The sequence below is a fragment of the Rhea pennata genome, chromosome Z (genome assembly GCF_028389875.1).
Source record: "Rhea pennata isolate bPtePen1 chromosome Z, bPtePen1.pri, whole genome shotgun sequence".
NCBI lineage: Eukaryota > Metazoa > Chordata > Aves > Rheiformes > Rheidae > Rhea > Rhea pennata.
Genome location: NC_084702.1, coordinates 26,084,735 through 26,105,612, shown reverse-complemented (window position 1 = coordinate 26,105,612; position 20,878 = coordinate 26,084,735). Strand labels below are relative to the sequence as shown.

Below are 20,878 nucleotides of genomic sequence, written 5' to 3'. Positions count from 1 at the left end.
CTGAGTTCTTTCCAGATTTAACCTTTACTTGGCTGTTTATAGTAATTGACTTAATTTTTTGGAATTGGAAGATTTTCATGTATAATATTTTTTCTGTCCTTAGTTTGAAATATTCCTTCTATTCCTCCTCTGATTGTGTCAGGTTGTGCCTTTAACTGCATGCAGGAACCTACTTTCACACCACATTCTTATCAGCAGATATGAAGCATTTTAAAAGGAGGTAAGAACTATTATATACCTTTAAGGAAGCAAAAGAAAATGAATTGCAGTGAGGTCATCAAGTTAGGATCAGTATAGCTCCCAGGATGCTGCTACATCTTTGCCTAAGCAGTATCAAGTATATGGCTGTTATCTAGTCATTATTTCTCTCCTGCTTGCAAAAATCTTTGCCACTCACTGACAGGACATGGTGACAAGCTAGCACAGGATGTGGATATCCTTGCAAGGTATGCCTGGAAGTACACAGCATTGCATGTGCTGGTAGTCATAAAGAAATCTTCGTCTCGTAAACTCCCATGAGATTTGGTCACTGCAACTCACATTTTACTTGCTCCCCATTCTTAATCAAAATATCATTTAATCTAATTTTCAAATCACTGGTTATCTTGTATAGTGTTGCCACAGTGACTTTTCTTTATGATCAGCTAAAATTTGGCCTTATTTCCTCCCTTTTGCTTGTCTACTCTCACAGGAATCTGTATAGATTTTGTATAAGGACTTTTGTGTGCAGTCTTATGAGTTACACAGGTTTCACAAAGCTGATAAAGAAATATAGATCAAAAGTGCTTTTCACTGATCAACAGCAAGAACTGAGAGAATTCAGTCTTAAAGAGTGTTCTGCTTTTTCCTTGATACATTTTATTTTATTTTGACTGTATGATGGGACCAACACATTGAACTTTGCTAAAGAAATATAATTCTTAAAGTCCATAAGAGACTTATACTAACCTGCATAAAATAAGAATTCCTCTTAAAGTTACCCTTTATTAAGCCCAATGCCTTATAGAGTATTGCTTCTAGAAAGTAAGCATGCCTTCAGCTTTAAAATGTTAGGACATAGATATTATAGCATTTCCTTTCTGCCTAAATTTTGGCAAGTGATACAAAATTTGCACTTAGTTTCTAATTTTGTCTAGCTTCAGCTTTTGGCCCCTTCTTGATTATTCTCAAATCAATTATTTACCCAGTGACTAAATTCCTGTCTCCCTGCCTGGATGTGCAGAATGGATAAAGGAGAAACAAAGGAGTTTTAAGGAGCAAAATTTGTAGTGATGATATTTGAGGTGATCAGAAGATTTTGGGAATGGAAGTCTTTTCAGAAGTGCTTTAGGCACTGATGAACCTGATGGATGAAATACAGATCCTAGCTCCTACCTCCGCCTTGTGACAGCTGACAAGGAAGATCCTGGAAAAAGGGCTGAAGATCTTTCCCCCAAACAGTGGTGTGTGGAGCCAGGTATGATATAATGATTTTGGGATGAAAGGTACTTTTGTTGCAGGATTAGCTGAGATCACATAGAGCCTCAGGTTACCGTTAGTCGTGACAGGCTGGAGAGGGGCAACTGCCTTTATCAACTATGCTATCTTGCATGGCCCTCTGTTCTTTTCCCTGCTGAATAAAAATATTTACATCAGGCATGGCTGCCCTTTTTGCTGACATGAAGGGATTTCCCTCGACTTCTTTGTGCCTGTTTCCACCCTCATTTCTACATCATATTTACACAATGATTGTTAAGAGCCCAGTTAAGAGTCAGAGCTCTCAGGGGTACTAAGCAGGCACAAAAAGACTCTGGAAAGATACATTCAGCACTTAAAAAAATCGGCTTTAAATTTCTATTTGGATTAATAACCTGGATGTCTGGAAGTGAAAGCTGGACTGAGGTCAGGGCTTCTCCCTTGCCTTTGCAAGCACAGAGGTCAGGGCCTGGCACGGCTGCTGCTTGCCTGGAGCCTGAAATTCGATAATTCCATGAGAGCACAGGAAGGGAAAGGGAGCGATCTTGGCCTGTATTGCAAATGCTTTGCTTATAAAATTTTAGAGCAACTATGGAAAAAGTCTCTTTAGCCTCTGTGTTTCTGAAGTCTTCCAAATGGAAATGTCCTTGCTGGTTCTTGTCATTTTCTGTGAAGCCCCATGACTCTGTATTTCCAAAAGGGCAGTGGAATGGAGGTATCTGAATCTCACTGAAAGTCATCACTCCTTGCTGATAACATTGATTTGGAAATCCAGATAGTTTCCTGCAGAAGATAACAACAGAAAGGTGCAGACTGACTTTGTACATTTGAGTAACTGTGGTGCTATCTGCACATGGAGTACCTTAAAGAGAGAATCTTTTAATATGGGAAGAAAGTATGTTTCTCACTCAAGCTGGTATGATTCAATCAGTAGCACAGTTACTCCCTCTTACATTATAGACTGAGGAGTCCATAATTTGTATAAGCAGAGCCTTTCCTGTTGTCAACAGGATTTCTGCAGCCTGACTTGAATAGACATGGATCTGAAATGGAAGAGCTGAATGTCTCAACACTATTTCGGTGGTGGCATCTATCTTGAACAGTGACCCCTGCAGTGAGTGCTTGTACTGGAGATCTCAAACTTAATCAGGATGTGAGCAGAGATTGGTTGAAATAACGAGGCAGATTCTGGAAGGCAAAATGTGGTCCTAAGGAGATCATGAAAGAAACAAAAGATTAAATTTTATCCCTATGTGTTCTTCACTAAGAGTTCTTCAGCCACCTCAGTTGTCTTGCATTGGTGATCTCCTCTTGCTTAACATCTCCTCTGGTCCTAGTGTCTACCCAATACAAACACTGCAGGAAAAGCCAAGTCATTTGATGACTTCCCCAGGTTGCATAGGCTATGATGTTTCCTTTAATGATTGCTGCAGAGGGTGCATGGGTGCGCTGGTACATGATTCAGGCACTGGGATTCATATAAATCTGGGGAGAGGCTTTGTGGCACCATTTAACTGTGGAAGTTTTCTGAACCTTGGGACTGGAAGGGCTCGGGAATGGTACACCAAAGTTAGGTCCAGCAAGAACTAGGTTCACACAACTTCAACCCTAGTATGGCCTAGGAATAAGAAAACGGGCTATTTTATTTGGGTAGAGTTATTTTCGTCTTTAGATTCAGTAATGTTGCACAAAACTAGTATATTATCATGGTTACAAGCACTATGGTGTACGGCAGTGCAATCCATAGTGCAGCCACCAGGAGCAGGGTAGGGGACAGGCGAGGGGGAGTTGTGAATGGAAAAGATGTGCACTGTTACCTGTATTGCATCTAAACTGCACTAACAATCAAACTTGAGTGAACATCCTGTGTTTTTATTGCGTTGGCATGTTGGAGCTATTCATTCTCTTTGGGTAAATAATCGCAACATGTTCTAGCTTTTCCTTCGCAGCCTGACTGGAAAAATGGGTACATAGTATGCTCTTTTCCTAACATCATAAAGCAAAGATTCTACAGTGTTTTGTCCTGGGATGGTATTTTTGAAAAGTGATGTTATTTTCCCAGACATTGAACGAATCCATCCCCTAAATACTGAAAAATACTGCCAAATAAATGACTAGGCATGTGCCATTCTTCTAAACCTTGTGTTGGCCGTCTTTAGCAGCTAATGCAATAGCTGCCCAGAAAAAAAAAAGAGATGTAACAAAAAGCAGCCTTTGGGTTCGTCACAGAGAGTCTGCAAATGTTGCTTACTAGGAATGCTCTGTTTTAAACACATGAGCTTTCTTACCATAATATGGTTTCCTCTGACTAAATTTCTCATGCTAGAAGTGAAAAATGGATCCTTTATTATGCAATAAACCTTGCTTTCTAATCCAGAGAGAAAGTCCTTCCAGGATCAATTTAATCATAGCATGGCTATTAATTGTAATTCTGTGGGGGTATCTGCTACACTTGCACAGCAGGTGACCGTACCTATAATCTTACTGGCTTCAGCCTGAGCATTTCAGAGTAGTTTCTACAGAGGAGAGAACGCAGTATCATGATGCTCTGAGACTTCACAGAAATGTCACAGGAGTTAAATAGGTCTAAATCCTCTGTTGCTTACCAGTGTGGAACCGAGGATGGAAAAGCAGGTGTTGGTTGTACTCCCACTGGTTGGATGTGATCCTAAGGTCCAGAGCTTTAGTTTGTTACAAGGACACTGTGTCTCTACCCACCATTCTTTAGTCTCACTTATACGTATACTAAAGAGGCAGAGTTAAGCCCCATCCACTTTGAGGATGACATCAATAAAAAAAAATCAGATAATTAATTTCATTAAAAATTGGAATCTTACAAAATAGATTAATAAAACAACAAATAAATATTATGCCAAGCAGAAATGTTTTTCTCATATTAAACAAAATGTTCATCAAAGATACATTTTCAACGTTTTTTTTTCTTCATATATTGAAACTACAGATTCTGAACAAGCTTGTGCAAGTTGTTGGGTTCAGTTTCTTTGTGATGAAAATTTGACTAGGATTTTTCTTTGTATGCTGTAAAACTTTTTAGTACTTTCTTAGAATATCATCTTGCACAAACATCTAATGGCAGAACTCTTCTATCATTCTGTAGCAATGACATGAAAACGAGCATGCATGCTCTAAGTACAAGGCATGCCTAGTGGATCAAAGACAAGATATCGTGTGTTGAGTTGTGCTGCAGATTGAAAGCGTCAGCTCATACAGGCCGTCATATAAATATCTTTGAAAGAATCCTGGATTTATAACTGAGGTCTTCTTACAGTCATTCAGTTCAGTAAATAATTGCATTAAAAACAGCAAATAACAATCTGAAGTGGCCACTAATACAGATTATACTCACTCTGGTTATGATGTGACTTTATTATGAAGATTAGCTTGGAAATCACCAACTTCTGCTTAGTGATGGGCACAGTTGTTGTAGCCACCTATAGTATCTCTGTATGTAGGTCTACTGACCTTAAGGGCTGGTACTGTCATACTGTCATTTCCTGACAGTAAGAAACAGCAGCAGCCTTGCTCTCCCACAAAAATACACTCAGTAGCACAGAGTTGCTCAAATTTTCCTGTGACATTGGAAAGTTGCAAGAGAGAGCCGGAAGTTAAAAGGGAACATGGCTGGAACCTCATTACAGAAAAAGAAATACACCTTCCATTTGTAAAATGATGCTTTCATACAGGGCTATTCGCCTCATCTGGGGAATACTGTTTTTTCTGGTTTAAAACAGTATTAGCTGATGTGTGAGAACCTTTTTTTTGGCCCGCAAGTACTACTATATCTTCTAGACTTCTAGTAATGAAGAGATCTAGCCAGGGGATGAGGCCCAATTAAATCAAGGGGTATCCCTCTGTCATGCAAGGATTGTTCTAAATAGACATGAACAGGCAAATACTGAACCAAGGAAGTAGTGATGTGTGTATAAGCTAGTAGTCTCCTCAAAAATCTGTCACTGCTTTTTAACTTGTGACGTAAATAAGGCAGAAACCACCAAGTAAATTTGGACTGGTAACATCCACAGTCCTTTCAGACTGGGAGAAAATTATTTTCTTCATGCTCAGTAGCTTCTGATCTTCCTAAAATGGTCCGTATCTGCATGCCAACAAAACAGTCAGATATTGAATACTACAAACTACTCACCACTGAACTGGGGGGGGTGAGAGAGCAATTATCTCCTAAGAAAACTCTAAGATGGAGCAAATTAGCTTCCTTCCATTTCAGTCCCATTGCTGCAGTGATCCACTTGTTTAAGGACAACATACAGTGCTGTTTATCAATATTGCTTGCACCTGGCCACTCCTGTTAGGGCACCAGCAGATAACATAATTCAAAGACATTGAGCTGACATTAGAAAGTTCTGGTTTTCAGCCTAAAACTGAATATACGACTCTGCAAAGCAGCTCTCAGTTCAGTCTCCTACCAGGCTGTAGGTTTAAGTGAGGTAATGAATGAGTGTACTGACTAAAGCCAATTAAGGCGCTGATCCTGCAGGGGTCACATCTGAGCCTCTATGGAGGCATCTTGATTTAATGGGAGGGAAAGCCTGCCCTTTGCAAGAACCCAGCCCAGTGCTGTGCTTCGAGGTGTACTCAGTCTGCATACTGACAAATGAATGGAGACCAACATCTCATTGCGCAAATGGCTACCTATGACTGCAGAACGAATGCCTTCCTCCTAAACTGCCTGAGACAAGAGGTATTAATGTCTGACTTTTTAATCCAAAGTACACAAGAGATTTAGTCTCTTCACAAGCTCTTATGGGTGGGAAGGAGCTAACGTTATCGCATACCACACTAGGGTTCAGACACAGTCGTACTGCTAGTAAACAAAAGGGGTCCTCCATGGAAACCAGACTTTACTGCTCTGATGAATTCCACTGCTTAAAAAAGGAAAAACTCAAAAAATTAAACACCTTTACCCACCCAATCTGTTGCAATGACCTGTATGTGGGATCAAAGTTCTCTTTACCATAAAGCTACCTTTGCCCTCCAGGACAAATATTTTACATACAGATTATCAACATTTTTTTCCAGACCAAAGGAACAGAAATTTAGGTTAATTTAATAGAAAAAATAAAATATGGAATAACATTGATTTTGGCCATTATCAATTACAACAGAACTACCCTATTTTACAAATAACAACTGAACATTTTACACATGTACAGTATTTTTTTTCAGTAAAAATGAATTTGGATTTAACAATGTGTCAGTTTTTTAAAAGAAAACAAAGATAGTAATTTCTTCTCTATAATAGCGTTAGAGGCATTTGTAAGTATTCAAACAAATTCTTTACAATCCATTACATAATTAAATCTCAATTATGAATATATATTTATATATAATATATATAATATTAACTTAAACTTTGAAAGCATTATGTTCTAGTTAATGTCATATTGAGAAATGAGGCAGTAACAGACTAGTAGTTAAACTGGCACAAAGTAAATTCTCATAACTTTTGAATGTTTATCAGGAAATTTGTAATGGGCACCAAAGGAGCTTCACAGGTTCTCCTGTCATACAGAGCCAGGTGTGGATTGTTACAGTTTATTTGCTGTCTGGCAAAAGGAGCATATTGTTTCTTATCGGTTCATATCCATTCATTTGTAAATCTTCCACAAGCATTTTTGTATATAAAAAGAAGAGCCTCTTTATTTTGTAACATTTACATGCTTAAACACCAGCAATCCCTTTTCTACTTGCACGTCCTGGAAAGATAACTGAGAGAGACACTTTGTACATTTTAAGTATTACCCCTGTCAGACAGTATCTTTGAAGTTCAGTTTGCTTCCTTCTACTGAATAAATGGTGTTCAAATAGTAGGTTAAGAAAAGCTGATGAAAATATATTAAACGGAAATTTGAACAGACAGCTGTGCACTGGGGTATAGAGAAAAATGCAGGGACTTGCTTTTCTTCCCACCTAGACTGGTTTTGCAATGAGGTAACTGTCCTGGAGTTAAAAGAAGATTCAGGCCCATCATGACAAGATTGTTACACTAAGAAAACCTTTGATTTATTGATCTATATGCAGTTACTCCCAGAGATGTATTTGGCACAGTGGTATAAGCTTGCTTGTAAATCCAGTCCTGTAAACACATCCTGTCACATATGGTCACACTGGCATTTCTGTATGAGCGCTACGACTAGCTTCGTATGTCTGCAGGATCAGGTCCCCTGTTTTGTGAATGTTACAAGATAACAATAATTTATGAATACTCCTTACACATTACCAATGTTTTCTGATTTCTGAGTATACACATTGTTTATGCAAACCAAGAGGAGCAGTATCTTCTGCATCTGTTCACAACAGGAACAAGGTATTTTTTTAAAGTTTATTTGAATTAGCTTTAACAATTTAAAAAAATAAAATAGAAACCCTAGCATATCTGTTAATAAGCTAGCTGTCTAAAAATGAGATCTATATGACCAAAATAACATTTTGGGCAAAACATATATACATACTGCATGTGATACATAAAACAGCACACAGCAGAGGAAGTAAGAAAAATGTGTGCAGAAATGATCACTTTTTTTTTAAATACTGTTACAAAAGGTGCAGAACTTAGTCCTGCAGCTGATGATGTTTCTGATTCCCTCAGGGATTCATTTCCTCAAGTTCCCTCTATCTCTATACATAGCACAAAAAAGACTGATGCAAACGTTTTTGTACTGTTTAGTTTTAATCCATGTAAACGTGTGGTGTATTCTTGAAACACTCTTTAAACATCTTGAAGGGGAAACAAGCAGGAAAAAAAGGGAAGAAAAAGGACCTTCAAAAAACAGGAATAATCCTAAGGTTGACAGGAAATCAAATCATGAGTTAAACGTTAATTTTGGCATCAAATGCTTTGGTCACACAATACTGACTCTGTGATCCTGGATGCTTAGCTCTAAACACCCAGTTATGAAAGGTAGGCGTGTTGTAGTTTTTTCCATTTAAGTCCCAACAAACAGTTCACCATCTCCCCAGACAAAGAAGAGGGAGAAAGAGAGAGAGGTGGCTTGCTTTTTTTTTTTTTTTTTGTCTTTTTCTTTTCCTTTTTCAATAATATGGATTAATCTATAAGTCTACAGGAGCAAGAGGACTCTGGGAGGTGTCAGCTCACCCCTTGTGCGTACACGTTCTGCAACACAGTTGCTGAAGCACTTTCCGCTGGCAGAGATTGTTCTTTTTCACCAGCATACAGAATCCGCCCTCGGCCCAAGACTCTTCCGTGGCTTCCGGAGGGCGGCGGTAAGAGAAGGAGGGGAAGTTGCAGATTTGGAGAGCATGGTGTGGACAATGGAGGAAGATTTAATTGGTCAGACAGGCAGATTTGGTTGAAGAGACCATTCGGGAGCAGGTAGCAAGGAGGAAAATTGGTCCATCAAAAGGAATTTCATTCAACAGCATTTTTTTTTTCAGGAAGAGATATTGTGTGGTCCGACAGGGAATGATTGGTATCCATTTGTGAAAGGGAAAAAAAGATTAGAAAGAGAATAATTAGAAAATAGTGATATTTACAGCAAAGGAATTTTTTCTCAGTTTTTATGAATCAAAAGAATAAAACAGTCAAATCACAGAAAAAGAATAAAATATTCTCAACCGAAATGCAAACCGTACAGAACAGGTTACACATGTAACTAGTGCTCAGTTGTTAAGCAGTGAAATGAGACCCTCCCTACCTGGTAACTTATAGAAAAAAAAAGACTTATTTTCCTCTGCTGCTCTATACTGTGGAGAACACGTGCCATATGGTGGGCTCCAATATGACGTTTCCTTCCCATGGCAATTGAGAAGGCAACTGGGCACAGCTGGGCAAACAGCAGCGAAATGGGTTGTTTTCAGCCTTGGGCAGCGTTGACTGGATCCAAATTGAGCGTTCAGGCTCATGAGTGGAGAAGTACTACTGGGTGGCACAATTTATGTACAATCTCTTTGTCTTGGATATACTAATAAAAATGTTCAGTGCACAGGACCTCCTTAGAGATCTTAGCTCTGCTCAAGATTAAGTCGTTTTGTAAGACATGAGTGAATCCTACTTCTGTGCATTTTGCTCTAATGTTGCTTCCCAGTTGAATAGTATGTATGCAGGAGAAAGAGCAGAGCATTGGTTTGTATGTGGAAGAAAAAGCACTAACTGAAGATTCAAGGATAAAGTTGGGAATTTCAGGCACATGAAATTCCTTTGCCTAAGCTCCTTCTACTCTTCTGCTATTTCTGCTATGTTTCTACATAAATGAAGAAAGTAACTTCCACCCTCAGTGATACTTCTTCCTATGGAGTCTCTTGAGATTGCGCAAGCAGAGATGAGGATGGCTTTATCCTAGCGTACTGAAGACCAAATCAAAACATCAGAAATTTGCATTGCAGTATTGAACTGCAGTAGATTACTGAGACTGCAGTTATCCAAAGCTTGTAACATCAAACTTTCTGTTCATTTGTCCATCTATAGCTGACCTTCTTTGGACTAGCTCTAGATGACAAGGATGCTTTTTTCTAATATCCTGATATGAAACAGTCTCATGATTGGTTTACTTCTGTACATACAATATGATTTTACATTGGGTAGTGTATTTTTCAAGGTTAGAAGGCCTAAAAACTTACAGGAGCTGTAAAAGTCCACAGAACCAAGACTTTACCCTGCTCTTTTTTTCTCTCCTTTTTAAAATCTTTGATAAAACTCTTACTGAATCCAGCTGGAGTTACGTGGACCCAAGGCTCATTTTTTAGCTTTTACCACATGTGATGTTGGCCACTTTTCACATTGTTTTATATTAGGCTTTATTCTGGTGTGATTTTACAGTTGGACTGTATCTGTTGGACTTTAGCCAGATGTAATTCACATAGCAATGTTTCTAGGGAAGCATGCCCTTACCTAAGTGTCTGTATACCTGTGCTGTTCTAAAGGAATGAGTAACAGTGAACAGTAAACATGGTGTCTTGGTTGCCTCAGCAGAAGCTCAACTTTCCACCACAAATTGCGCTCTACCTATTCAAAGTTATTTCTTTTCCTCTTGCTACCCTTTCACATAATTTAAGTAACACCATAGATATTTAAAATCCCCTTAGTTATCAGCATTTTCACAGTTTAAAGTGGCAAAATAGATAAATGTGATTCTATTGACAGTATATTAGGATTTTCACACAAAAATTCTTTTGAAGTAATGGCTTTTGAAAAACAGATAAAGAGAGAAAAGTAGGTTGTAGGGAGGGATAATTCAGGTAAAGTGGATGTGACTAATCCTATTAATAACATTAATGTATTTTTCTCCTTTTCATAAACCTGAAAACATTAGGCAATAATGTTGATCTAAGATCCAGAATGTAAGAAAGGAGAAGAAAGAGACTGAACCACCTCAATACACGTAAAAGAAGAAGCTGGCAGCAGCAAAATGAATCTTTTCAGAGAGTTGCACTCACCATCCTTGCAGACTGTTCCCACTACACAGACACCAGTGTCTAGGTTATAGCCACTTGGACAGCTTGTGCAGTTTCGGTCTCCGTGGCCACTGCATTCCATGCAGCTGGCGTCACATCTGGAAGAGAACACCAGAGGTTGGCCTTAGGCCTTATTTGTATACTGAGTCAGATGAGCTACTTTGGATAGCCATCCGATATATTTGTGCCACATCTGTGTCTGTGCAGCTGAAGAACTGAAATGGTCCTTATGAATAGCAATTAACTTCCTATTAAAAATCCTAGTTTGACTTCTTTAGTTTGCTGAGAAACACAGCTCCTTTGCTAGATCTGGAAATTATACAGAATTTCTCTTCATATTTATTCAGATTCTCACTACAGGCTTTCAAAAGCAAAGGACACATATATATACATATGTAAGAAAAAGCATTTTTAAAAGACCTGCATCAATATAATTCACATTAAAGTAGGAACTCCTTTTTCTTTATTTGCTTATCATTCAATATGTTTTTCCTATTTTTTGAAGTCTGCAGTGTTTCATGTTCACATATTATTTATCTTTTCCTATACAATAACTAACATGCTGCCAAACATTAGACACATACTTTAACCATGAAGAACCTTCCTACCTTTTGCAGGTTTTATATCCACTTTCAGTAGAGTGATCAAGGTAGTAGCCACTACTACAGGACTGCACACATCTTCCATCTTCCATAAAATAGCCTTGTGTGCAGTTTATACAAGAGTCTACTCCAGCACCTTAAACGAGAGAAAATACACTGTACTACTGGCCAGTTCCTACCATTGCCTAACTGTTGCAAAAGTTTATCACGATCTTAGAGGCCACATTTTACTTGCTTTACGTCCTTTGTGAATCTGCATATTGTAAACAGTAACATCAAACAATAAAGCTATATGGCTAGAATTACATTATGTTACATAATTTCAGTATGTCTTTTTCTGAAACAAATGGATTTTGGCAGTTCTAAAGCTGCCACAAAATCCATCAATCATTCCTTCCCTCTAGAAAGACAATGGAGGCATAATTAGAAATTAAAAGCAAATATATGAGTGGATGTGCACTTTTCACTAGAAAACAGATTTGCACATTAACTGAAAGAAATCTGACATACCTAATATATATTAATGAACTATCAAGAGAATTAAGATTTTTACATGTCAGCAGTCATGTTGTATTGGAACCATGATAGAGTAAAATTAAAGCTGAGGTAATAGAACATAGAAGAAACAAAAAGATGCAGACAAATGTCAATGAAGTACCTGCACATGTTGCACAGGAACGGTGACATGGTTCACATTCCCTACCATTATGGTATTTTCCTTCTTCACAGCGGATAGCACATTTGGAGCCATGCAAACTATTACAGAAAGGAAAAAAAGCACAGTGTTTGAGCCCCGAGCAGATAACAGCAACAGAGGACAACAAGCTCATTCACAAACAAGTAATTCTCTTTTAATAAAAGAACAAGAAATTATTGGCGTTCATCAGATTCCTTCACTGCTCATATTTTATAAATTTAGAGACAGCAATCACATCAAGCTGGAATGAAATGCAGTATTGCCTATGGTGAAGTACAGCAGCTGTTTACGGACTGCTAGTAAATACTGCCAAGCAGTAAATGATTAAAAAAAAAAAAAAAAAAAAAAAAAAAAAAAGAACAGTGCCAAAGAGCATTGAAAATTCAGGCATGTAAAACGTAATTGCCCATGAGGAATTTGGCACAGGGTCAACATCACTGCATTAAAAAAATGCTGAGGGACTTGTTAACAAGATCTCATGCTTCTCTTGAAAGACCAGCAGCATCTCCCAATACCATGCTATAGCACAGCTAAGAATAAATTCACAATGCAGGAAATCACCACCTCTTTCTGCAAAAGCAGTTTTCTTTCACATCTCCAAACTGAATACCAGTGCTGCGTAGCTTGGGAGATTTGTCAAGATTACAGTATTCTGCCTGCAGGCATTTTTGAGTGATAGTACAAAATAGCGAGTAACAGAGAAAAAAGGAATAGCATAAGGAGTCACATTTCCATGCTTTTCTCTAAGTAGCTGTTTATGCTTTCATGTTAAAAAGATCTTGCTCTAGGCACCTGATAAGCTAGGGTTTCTCTGGCATGTCTGCCATCTTCTTTGGAATGTCAACTTTCATCCAATTCGGCCATTTCTCTAAAAATGCCCTGCAGCTCTAAGGAGTGCCATGCAAAGTGAATATTAATCCCATTTTACATATAGAATGCAGTAAAAGTTGTGTGTGCTCAGCACCACTAGAAGTTTTCAAGAGTGCATATGGTCCCAGGATGGGAAAAAACGCTTAAATTAATAATTCAACAAACGTAGCAACACCTGCATTCTTATTTTTCTTCAGTCATTCATTCAAAGTGCTTTACAAAGCAGGTAGCATTATCATGTTTTTACAGACAGGAAAACTAATCATTTGCTGATGTTTAGTAAATGAACCAAAATTTAATTACGGAGGAAAAAAGGGAAGGCAATACTCCTATTTCACAGAGGGTTTAAATAGACCAATGGTCTGACCAGTCCTATGCTTTCCTGCCCATTTAATCATACTTGTTCTTTAAAGGGTCTCTTTAAAAAAAAACAGATATATGTGTAATAAGAATTGCTTAGGCTCATGAAAAAGAAGTCTAAATGCAGCATACGAAGAAATAAAAATTCCTTTACAAAAGGTAAAGGAATCTAGCTACATATGTCCTGAAAACAAACAACATTCGGCTTTTACTAACTGAAATCCACTTTCACAGAAGGTAAAAGCCTAGTGTTAAACATTCATAGAACATCCATATGCTGAAAGAAGAACTCCTGCAGATACTGAATGCTAACTTCATATTCTTTGTCACATAAAGCCAGCATGTGACCCTTTACAAAGACCTTTGCCACTTGGATCAAAAGGTCATTCATTTATAAGGGAGCTTGAAAAGTGCACTGCTGCTTTGTGGATTTTACCTATCAGTTTCAGGAATGATTAAGTCCTCTCACCAATAAAAAGTTTAATATATGTGCACACTGTATCATAATAGAATTGAGCCTGAGGTACTCGAGATAAGTGAATGATTGGATATATGAGGAGACACAGTAAAGATAAGGAAACAGTTTCCAACTATCACAGGAATGAATCAGAAGGATTAATACAATACACCAGCTAAAATAATCTTTGATGGCTGGACTATAGGTCAAAAAAGTGAAGAAATCAGCTCTCCATATAACCATGGCTTTTATTTTACCTGAAATTAAAGGTCTTCTAAAAATCCATTAATAGGCAAAATGGCACATAGTGGCACAAGAAAATACCTAAACAGCAATGAAACACACAAAATGAAGGCTACTCAAGGTTAAATAGCTATAAAACTTTCTTCTTTGTGTATCCACTGACTCATAAGCCTCTTCAGCTGTTGTGATTAGTGACATCCATCATTTCCTTACCTTAGGCCATGTTTGCATTCTGTGCAGATTTGGAATTCAACACATGTCTTACAGTTTTCACTGCACTTTCGGCAAACTATCTTACCTACAAAGTTAAAAAAGAAAACAGCTCAGAAAAGCCTGGTCAGTAACATTTAATAAAATTATATGGATATATTATTTTATGTTTTCTTTCTTTTCTAGTTTGACATCAGGAATGGAAATAGAAAGCTAGACTAAAACAGCTAATAGCTAAAATAACTAAATTTGGCCTGTCATCAGCTTTTTCATCAAACTTCACATGGCTTAAACTATTTCTAAACCTCTGAAGGATTAGGTGTACCCTTAGAAAAAGAACATGCTTTGAGGTTGTTAAAAAAATCTTCATAAAGATATTTAATTTACATTAACAATTTACGTTATAGATTTAAACAGTCTTTTCAAATAGCAGGGGTATACAGTGCTGAATGCAAAGCGTTCCAGTGACGCTCCTGCAATTTACTTCTTATGCCTTCCATACAAGCAGTCTGTCCTGTCTTATCTCATCTGGTGTTCAAGGACACACCTGCGTGAACATTTCTGATCTTAACAAAGTTAAGACATCAATTACTTAACATCTGTCTTTTAATTTCAAAATCTCCCTCCTTGAAGGGAGATCTCTTTGTCTTCAGACCTCCTACCTTTTGGGATGCAGTGCTGTGCACCTCTCTGACAAGAAAAAAAATGACATTCCTGTTTAATCCTAAATTTTTATCTATCCATCTTGACTGTGTGGAAGGGAATTCCTTTCCCTGTAGTTTTCAGACACTGAAAATGGAAAAATAAAAGTAGCAGCTGCTCTTACTAATCCTCAAAAACGAACACAAAGGTTCATGGTACAGAAAGCAAAAGTTAAGCAATTCAGTTGAACAAAGTTCTTGAGGCCATATTTATCTTTCAAGCATGTGCCTAAAGCTAACTGAAGTCAGTGGAGTTTAAGCACATGGCTGAGTATTTTTACTAGTCAAAGCTGGTAATTAAATATGGGCACTCTACTTGGCAATCACAGGAGCAGACTGAAGCCAGGTGTCTCACATGGCAGAGAATTACTGCTCATGGGTCATCACATCACTGCGGCTACTTAAATCTGTCAAAAACATAATTACAAACACTTTTATATTTTTCCTTAGAGTGCAAGTTCAGTGCCTGCGCATTTTTTTCAGCTGTTTCTTCTATGTGTATAGAGTCATGGTGGTGCCATGGCTTTCGGGTTTGGGGGAAGAGGGAATGCTTCATGTTTAGAATTAGGGTCCTGCCCATCCCTGTCCAGAGAAGCGATAACCCACTCCGTCCTGCAACTGATTTGTCCTTGCACTGCCCTCAGAGTGCTACTGTTACTCTTAGCCACAAGCAGAGAAGACATCCTACTGCAAAGTATGATTTTTAAAAGCTGTCTATCAAAGCAGATTCCTAAATCAATTTTCGAGGAGATTCTTAATCACAATTGGCATCTAAAAATTTTAAAAGTAGAGTAGGGTAAGAGATAAATGCATGAACATATTTTTCCCCTGGTTGCAAGTATTCCAGCAACCCCCAAGATCAAATTCAATATCCCAAAATCAAGCAACAATATGAAATACTAACTCTTATCGAGATAAAACCCATCTGGGCAGCTGGTAATACAGCTATTGGTTACTTCGTTCAGGTAGTAGCCAGATTTACAGGTCATGCACTGGTCACTGTGGCCTCCAACACAGGTTTCACAATTAGGTGAGCATTTTTTACAGCGTTTCTTGTCTGCATTGTAGTGACCAGGTGGGCAGTTCGAAACACAGATCCTGCAGACAGCAGGGAAGAGAAGACAGAGTTGTTAATGAAATAACCTGCCACCATGTTCCTGCACCATGACTGCAAAGCAAAAGTATTTCTTAGCATCACTGTTTTTCTAATGATCACCTGCTTACTGAAATGCGACCCTCTCAAGCACTGAAACCAACTGCCTCTTCGTGTCTCTTTTTTTTCTTTTTTTTTCCAATAGCATATACTGTCTCACTGGCAAACTCTTGTCAGACAGGCATGTGGTATCATTTTTAACCATCTACATTTCTTCCTATCTTGTTCAAACTCAATCATGTAAGCTGTAATAGCTATCACAGTTATATATATATTGCCATCTTATGAAAAAATAATCAAAAGATAGGGAAGTAAAGGGTGTTTGAAGGCAGTGCTTTATATTCTGAATAGGTGGGTTTTTTCTCACTCCTAAGAAAATTTGTCAAATTCAGAGAAAAATAAATCATCCATTACTGCAACAACAGAAGAGAAAGGAATTTAAGATATATACTGAGGAATCTGTGAAGTAAAGACTTTCTATTTGGTCTTACCGTGTGTTATTCTTAGATTTATAGTAGTAGTGCAGACAGTCAGTGCAGTGATCTGGTCCTGGCCCATCACACCCTACTTTACTGCATTCTGGATTGCAAGGACCTGTAATAGAACCAAAAATCCACGAGGAAAATTAACATTTCCCATCTGGTACTGAGTGTCTTTTAAAATATAGTATTTTAATGTGGAATTCAGTTACTCTGTTTACCTATATAAGCCGATGTCCAAACAGTAATTCAACTCCACTGAAAAGTGAAGGGTTCAGCAATTTTTTAGCAAGCATGGTATCCACTATAGAACCTATCAGAAACTATTTCTGGCTCCAGAAAAATTATTTCCTCATGAATTAGAAATCATTTTGATTTTTATTCAGTGGCTACTTAGTGGGGGAGAACTGGTTTAGGTGACTAACACAACCCATGAGCACCAGCCCCCAGGGCCCCAACTCGCCTGCCTCTGTGCTGTTACATGCCGCAAAAGCCCTGGCTAACACTTGCTGATTAGTAAATCTTCCATCTCACCAGAACCTCATCTTTACAGTTTTCAGATAGGTTCTTACCACTAAAGGAAGAAAGCTCTGTTGACTCCTGCCTTTATATATGGGAGCACAGCATATAGGTAAACTTTTAATTATTTATAAGTAAGCTTGTAACTATCTAATGAAATGCTGCTCTGAAATTTCTCTTAACATCAAGCAAGCCTGTTTTAAAGTGATTTTGTTCATGCAACAACAGCTGAAGAAGTGAGTGACCTTCACAGCAGAGATGTAAGTTACACACACTGTAGGCATTATAGCACATACGCAAGTTGAGAAAACTAAGTGTCTAGGTAATTCATATAGCTCCTAGAGCTAGGATCCACTCTTTTATATTAACCCTCAATCCTGCTCTTCACTGTACCTGCAATAAAAGATCAAAGCTCTGAATACTTTTCCTGGCCTCTGTAATTTCTGTTGTCCTATCTTTTCCCTCTTCTTTCCCTCAGACTATATGGGTGATGGCCAAAATGGACACTAGAGAAAGATTGCTATCTAGTCCATGCCTCACTCTATCTCTTCCTTTGAAATGTTTTCTTTTCCTTCTAAAAGTTTGGTCTCCCATTCCCGGGCTGTATGATGTGTCACAGGACAGACAAAGTAAAATAAATTTCATTTCCCACTCCTCTTCAAGTGTTTTTTCTCCTGTTACTTGTAATTTTTTGTGTGATGATGACATCCATTGTATCATTTAACTAGGTAACATTTTCGGCTTCAGTTTTATGTGTTTTCTCCCTGTCATAAGACCCCTCAAAATATAATGGCAGAACTCTACAACTCACATTTCATGGCAATTCATAACAAGCTGTTTTAGTAACAAAACTGAAGTCAGCTCATTTTTGGTGACCTATAATGTCACCAAAATGTCACCTGTAACGTCACATTGTACTTCAGGTGAATGACGAGATTGAGGAGAGGAATGTCTGGAGTAGAAAATACCTTGCCAAGCCTGTAAGATTCAGGTGACTGACTAAGGGACCTCATCACAGCAGCTTACAATAAAATTTTGGACAGGCTTTTGGAATGCGTATGCATGACAATGGACAAATCTCAGCACACTTTTTCTCTACATAGCTGCATCTGAAAAGAGGAAACATATGCCTTTGACTCATGTAAGCCATTGCTTAATCATTCTGTGGATCTTTATTCACTTTATGGAAAACTGAGTCATTGTCGATTGCATTGGAAAAAATGAACGAGCTACAGTGTTTTATAATATCTACCGGTCATGCCATCAAGAACTGTTACTGGCTCATATGTGTCTGATACCAAAAGAAGACTCCTAAGTATTCATTGTCCAGCACTGATGTCCACACTGTCTGTGTAGCAGGACCAGAAAATATAAACAAGCAGTCTCCTGTCTATCTAGATGCTTGTGCTTCATCTGCCAAAATAAGGAGTTAAGGACTTCTCATCTAAAATAGGCACTGAGGATCTGATGTGCTGTAGCAGGAGATGGTAACAACAGAAACCTAAGATTCAGCAGTCTTATCTATCTAAAGAAAGGTCCTGGCACTGCTGGATTACATGTGGGAAACTGCCAACTTGACTCACTCTGCAGCATGAAAAACCTAGTTTTATTAAAATCTAATGTAAATAATGAAAAACTTCTACAGGGATCAATGGAAGACAGTACACATACAGGCGACAAGGTTATTCATATATACATAGACATAAATCCACACACACAAACATATACACGCACATATATAAAAAGCAGTGTATTCTTCATAGCATCTTACCTGTATGTTAAAAATATATAAATTAAGAAACCATTTCACTGAACTCTGACCACTCCCACCCCTGCATGGGAAAATCGCTGCATAATTTTATTTTGAGTAGACATCCTGTCAGCACTGTGTTTTAGCCTCAGAATATTAATTTTCCTATATATAATTATTATAAATCCTGCATAATTAGTATCAGTTGTGCCACTGAAATCCTAACTAATTAAATGAAATCTAAATATTACTTTGTTATTCTAGTCAGAGATGATTAACTATTGATGTTGTTTCTATTTCACTGATTTTAGCTACTTATCTGTAATTTTCTTTCTGATGGCATCTTTCAATACCATCTAATTGTTTCCCAGACAAGAAAGACCACAGATCCTGCTGTGCACTGAGTATCCTAGTCTTGAATTACACACAGAATCACCAAAAGACACAAAATGTAGAAGACGGAGCATGTCAAATAAGCAAGTCAGAGTATGAATAATGTCTGGCAATACCATTGACAGTAAATAGTCCTGTGAGAGGAACATTTTATACATGCAGAGTTTGAAGTTACTGCTTCAACCTATTATGTTTTCAGTAAAAACACAGAGTAAATGAATGACACTTCAAAGTACACACCTGAATAGTCATCTGTTCCATAATCTTCTGTAGGGTCTTCAACTGGACTAGAGCGCACTCGTTCCACTTTTGGAAAATCATTTCTTGGTGAGTACGGCTGGATGGATGTTCCATACAGTACTAAGGACCATTCTTTCAATTTGCCTAGAAGTTAAATATTTAAAATCTAGTTTTAGAAATCGTTTCCTATTTTCTCTTACAAAAAGATATTGCAAGTAAGCATGACTTTGTGAGTAGGTAAGGAATACTTCACATTTCATCTGAGTCTTTAGTTTAATATAGACAGTGCAATCTTTGCTTTCCTGCAGATTTGGAAAGCTGACTTTATTTGTTTGGATTTTCACACTGTAGTTTATTCTGCTTCACCCTCCTGTAGGTCTACTAAAGGTCTGCTCCACAAGTTGAACTCAATATAAACAATAAACAAAAGAAGTCTGGCCATGAAGTTATTTGGAAAACTTTTATGGAGTTCAACAAGGTGAGTTTTTGCTCCAGATTTCACTTTTCCTCAGAACATTAATTATCCATTTTTTTATTATTTGAGATCTCTTAGCTAACTAGCTACATATTCAGAATTCTGACTTAATAAAAGGGTTACATTTTGGTTAATACTCCGATGTATTTTTTGTTGGCTTACAGGGTATATCTTGATGAATGCAAAAAATTTCCTTTAAAATCTCCGTGGTAGAATGTTAATGTCCCCACCCAAAACAGCATAACCTCTTATTCACTTAGCCTAGTTGTTTGGCAGATACGTTACTGCATTGTCCGAATTCGTCACTATTATCTTATTCTCTCAGCACTTAAGAAAAGATTGTCTGCTTGCCTGAATCTTACTTTTTTGGCAAGTTTTTTTGTGGAAGAATGGAAAGATAAATGTGTATGAAGTCATCAGTTCAGGCTGTAAGGACAAGAGGTGTGAATTTGCAGCCTCCACCTTCACGTCTTTACTCCCCACTGAATTAATTCTGTGAAAGGAGAAAGGATTCAGGCCTCAAACAATGCTTAAGGTAGTGATGCATGAAAAATACATCCCGGCTTGAGAAGGTGGAAAGCAAGTTTGGCCTTATCCTGTTCTCTTGATTATATTTATCTGTGTTGAAGCAGCAAGTTGTAAATGTTAGTTTCTCATTGGGAGAGATAGGGAAGAGGAGAGCTGGGAGTGTTTCTTTTCTAAATTTGGAAGATTCTACTTTTGGAGGCTGTTCTGTGGTTAAAATACTCTCCCTTGAACTACTGATTTAGAAAAAATGTAATCCATATAAGCCTCCCCACAGGAAAATCACTTAATATACTTCCAGT

The 20,878-nt window shown here is 37.8% G+C and overlaps 1 protein-coding gene across 3 annotated transcripts in view; it reads right to left on the bottom strand.

Annotated features, from left to right (window-relative positions):
- The window catches only part of PCSK5 (proprotein convertase subtilisin/kexin type 5), a 248,593-nt gene that overhangs the window by 48,941 nt on the left and 178,774 nt on the right, over positions 1-20,878 (bottom strand). For 2 of the 3 annotated variants that reach the window (XM_062599429.1, XM_062599430.1), the window contains exons 14-20: positions 19,577-19,720; positions 16,687-16,789; positions 15,947-16,140; positions 14,345-14,429; positions 12,163-12,260; positions 11,511-11,640; positions 10,885-11,000 (exon numbers count right to left, since the gene is read on the bottom strand). In XM_062599429.1, coding sequence (XP_062455413.1) covers positions 10,885-11,000; positions 11,511-11,640; positions 12,163-12,260; positions 14,345-14,429; positions 15,947-16,140; positions 16,687-16,789; positions 19,577-19,720 — 870 coding nt within the window. Of the gene's footprint in view, positions 1-6,858; positions 8,700-10,884; positions 11,001-11,510; positions 11,641-12,162; positions 12,261-14,344; positions 14,430-15,946; positions 16,141-16,686; positions 16,790-19,576; positions 19,721-20,878 lie in introns of those variants that run through there. The other variant, XM_062599431.1, reaches the window with a different exon arrangement.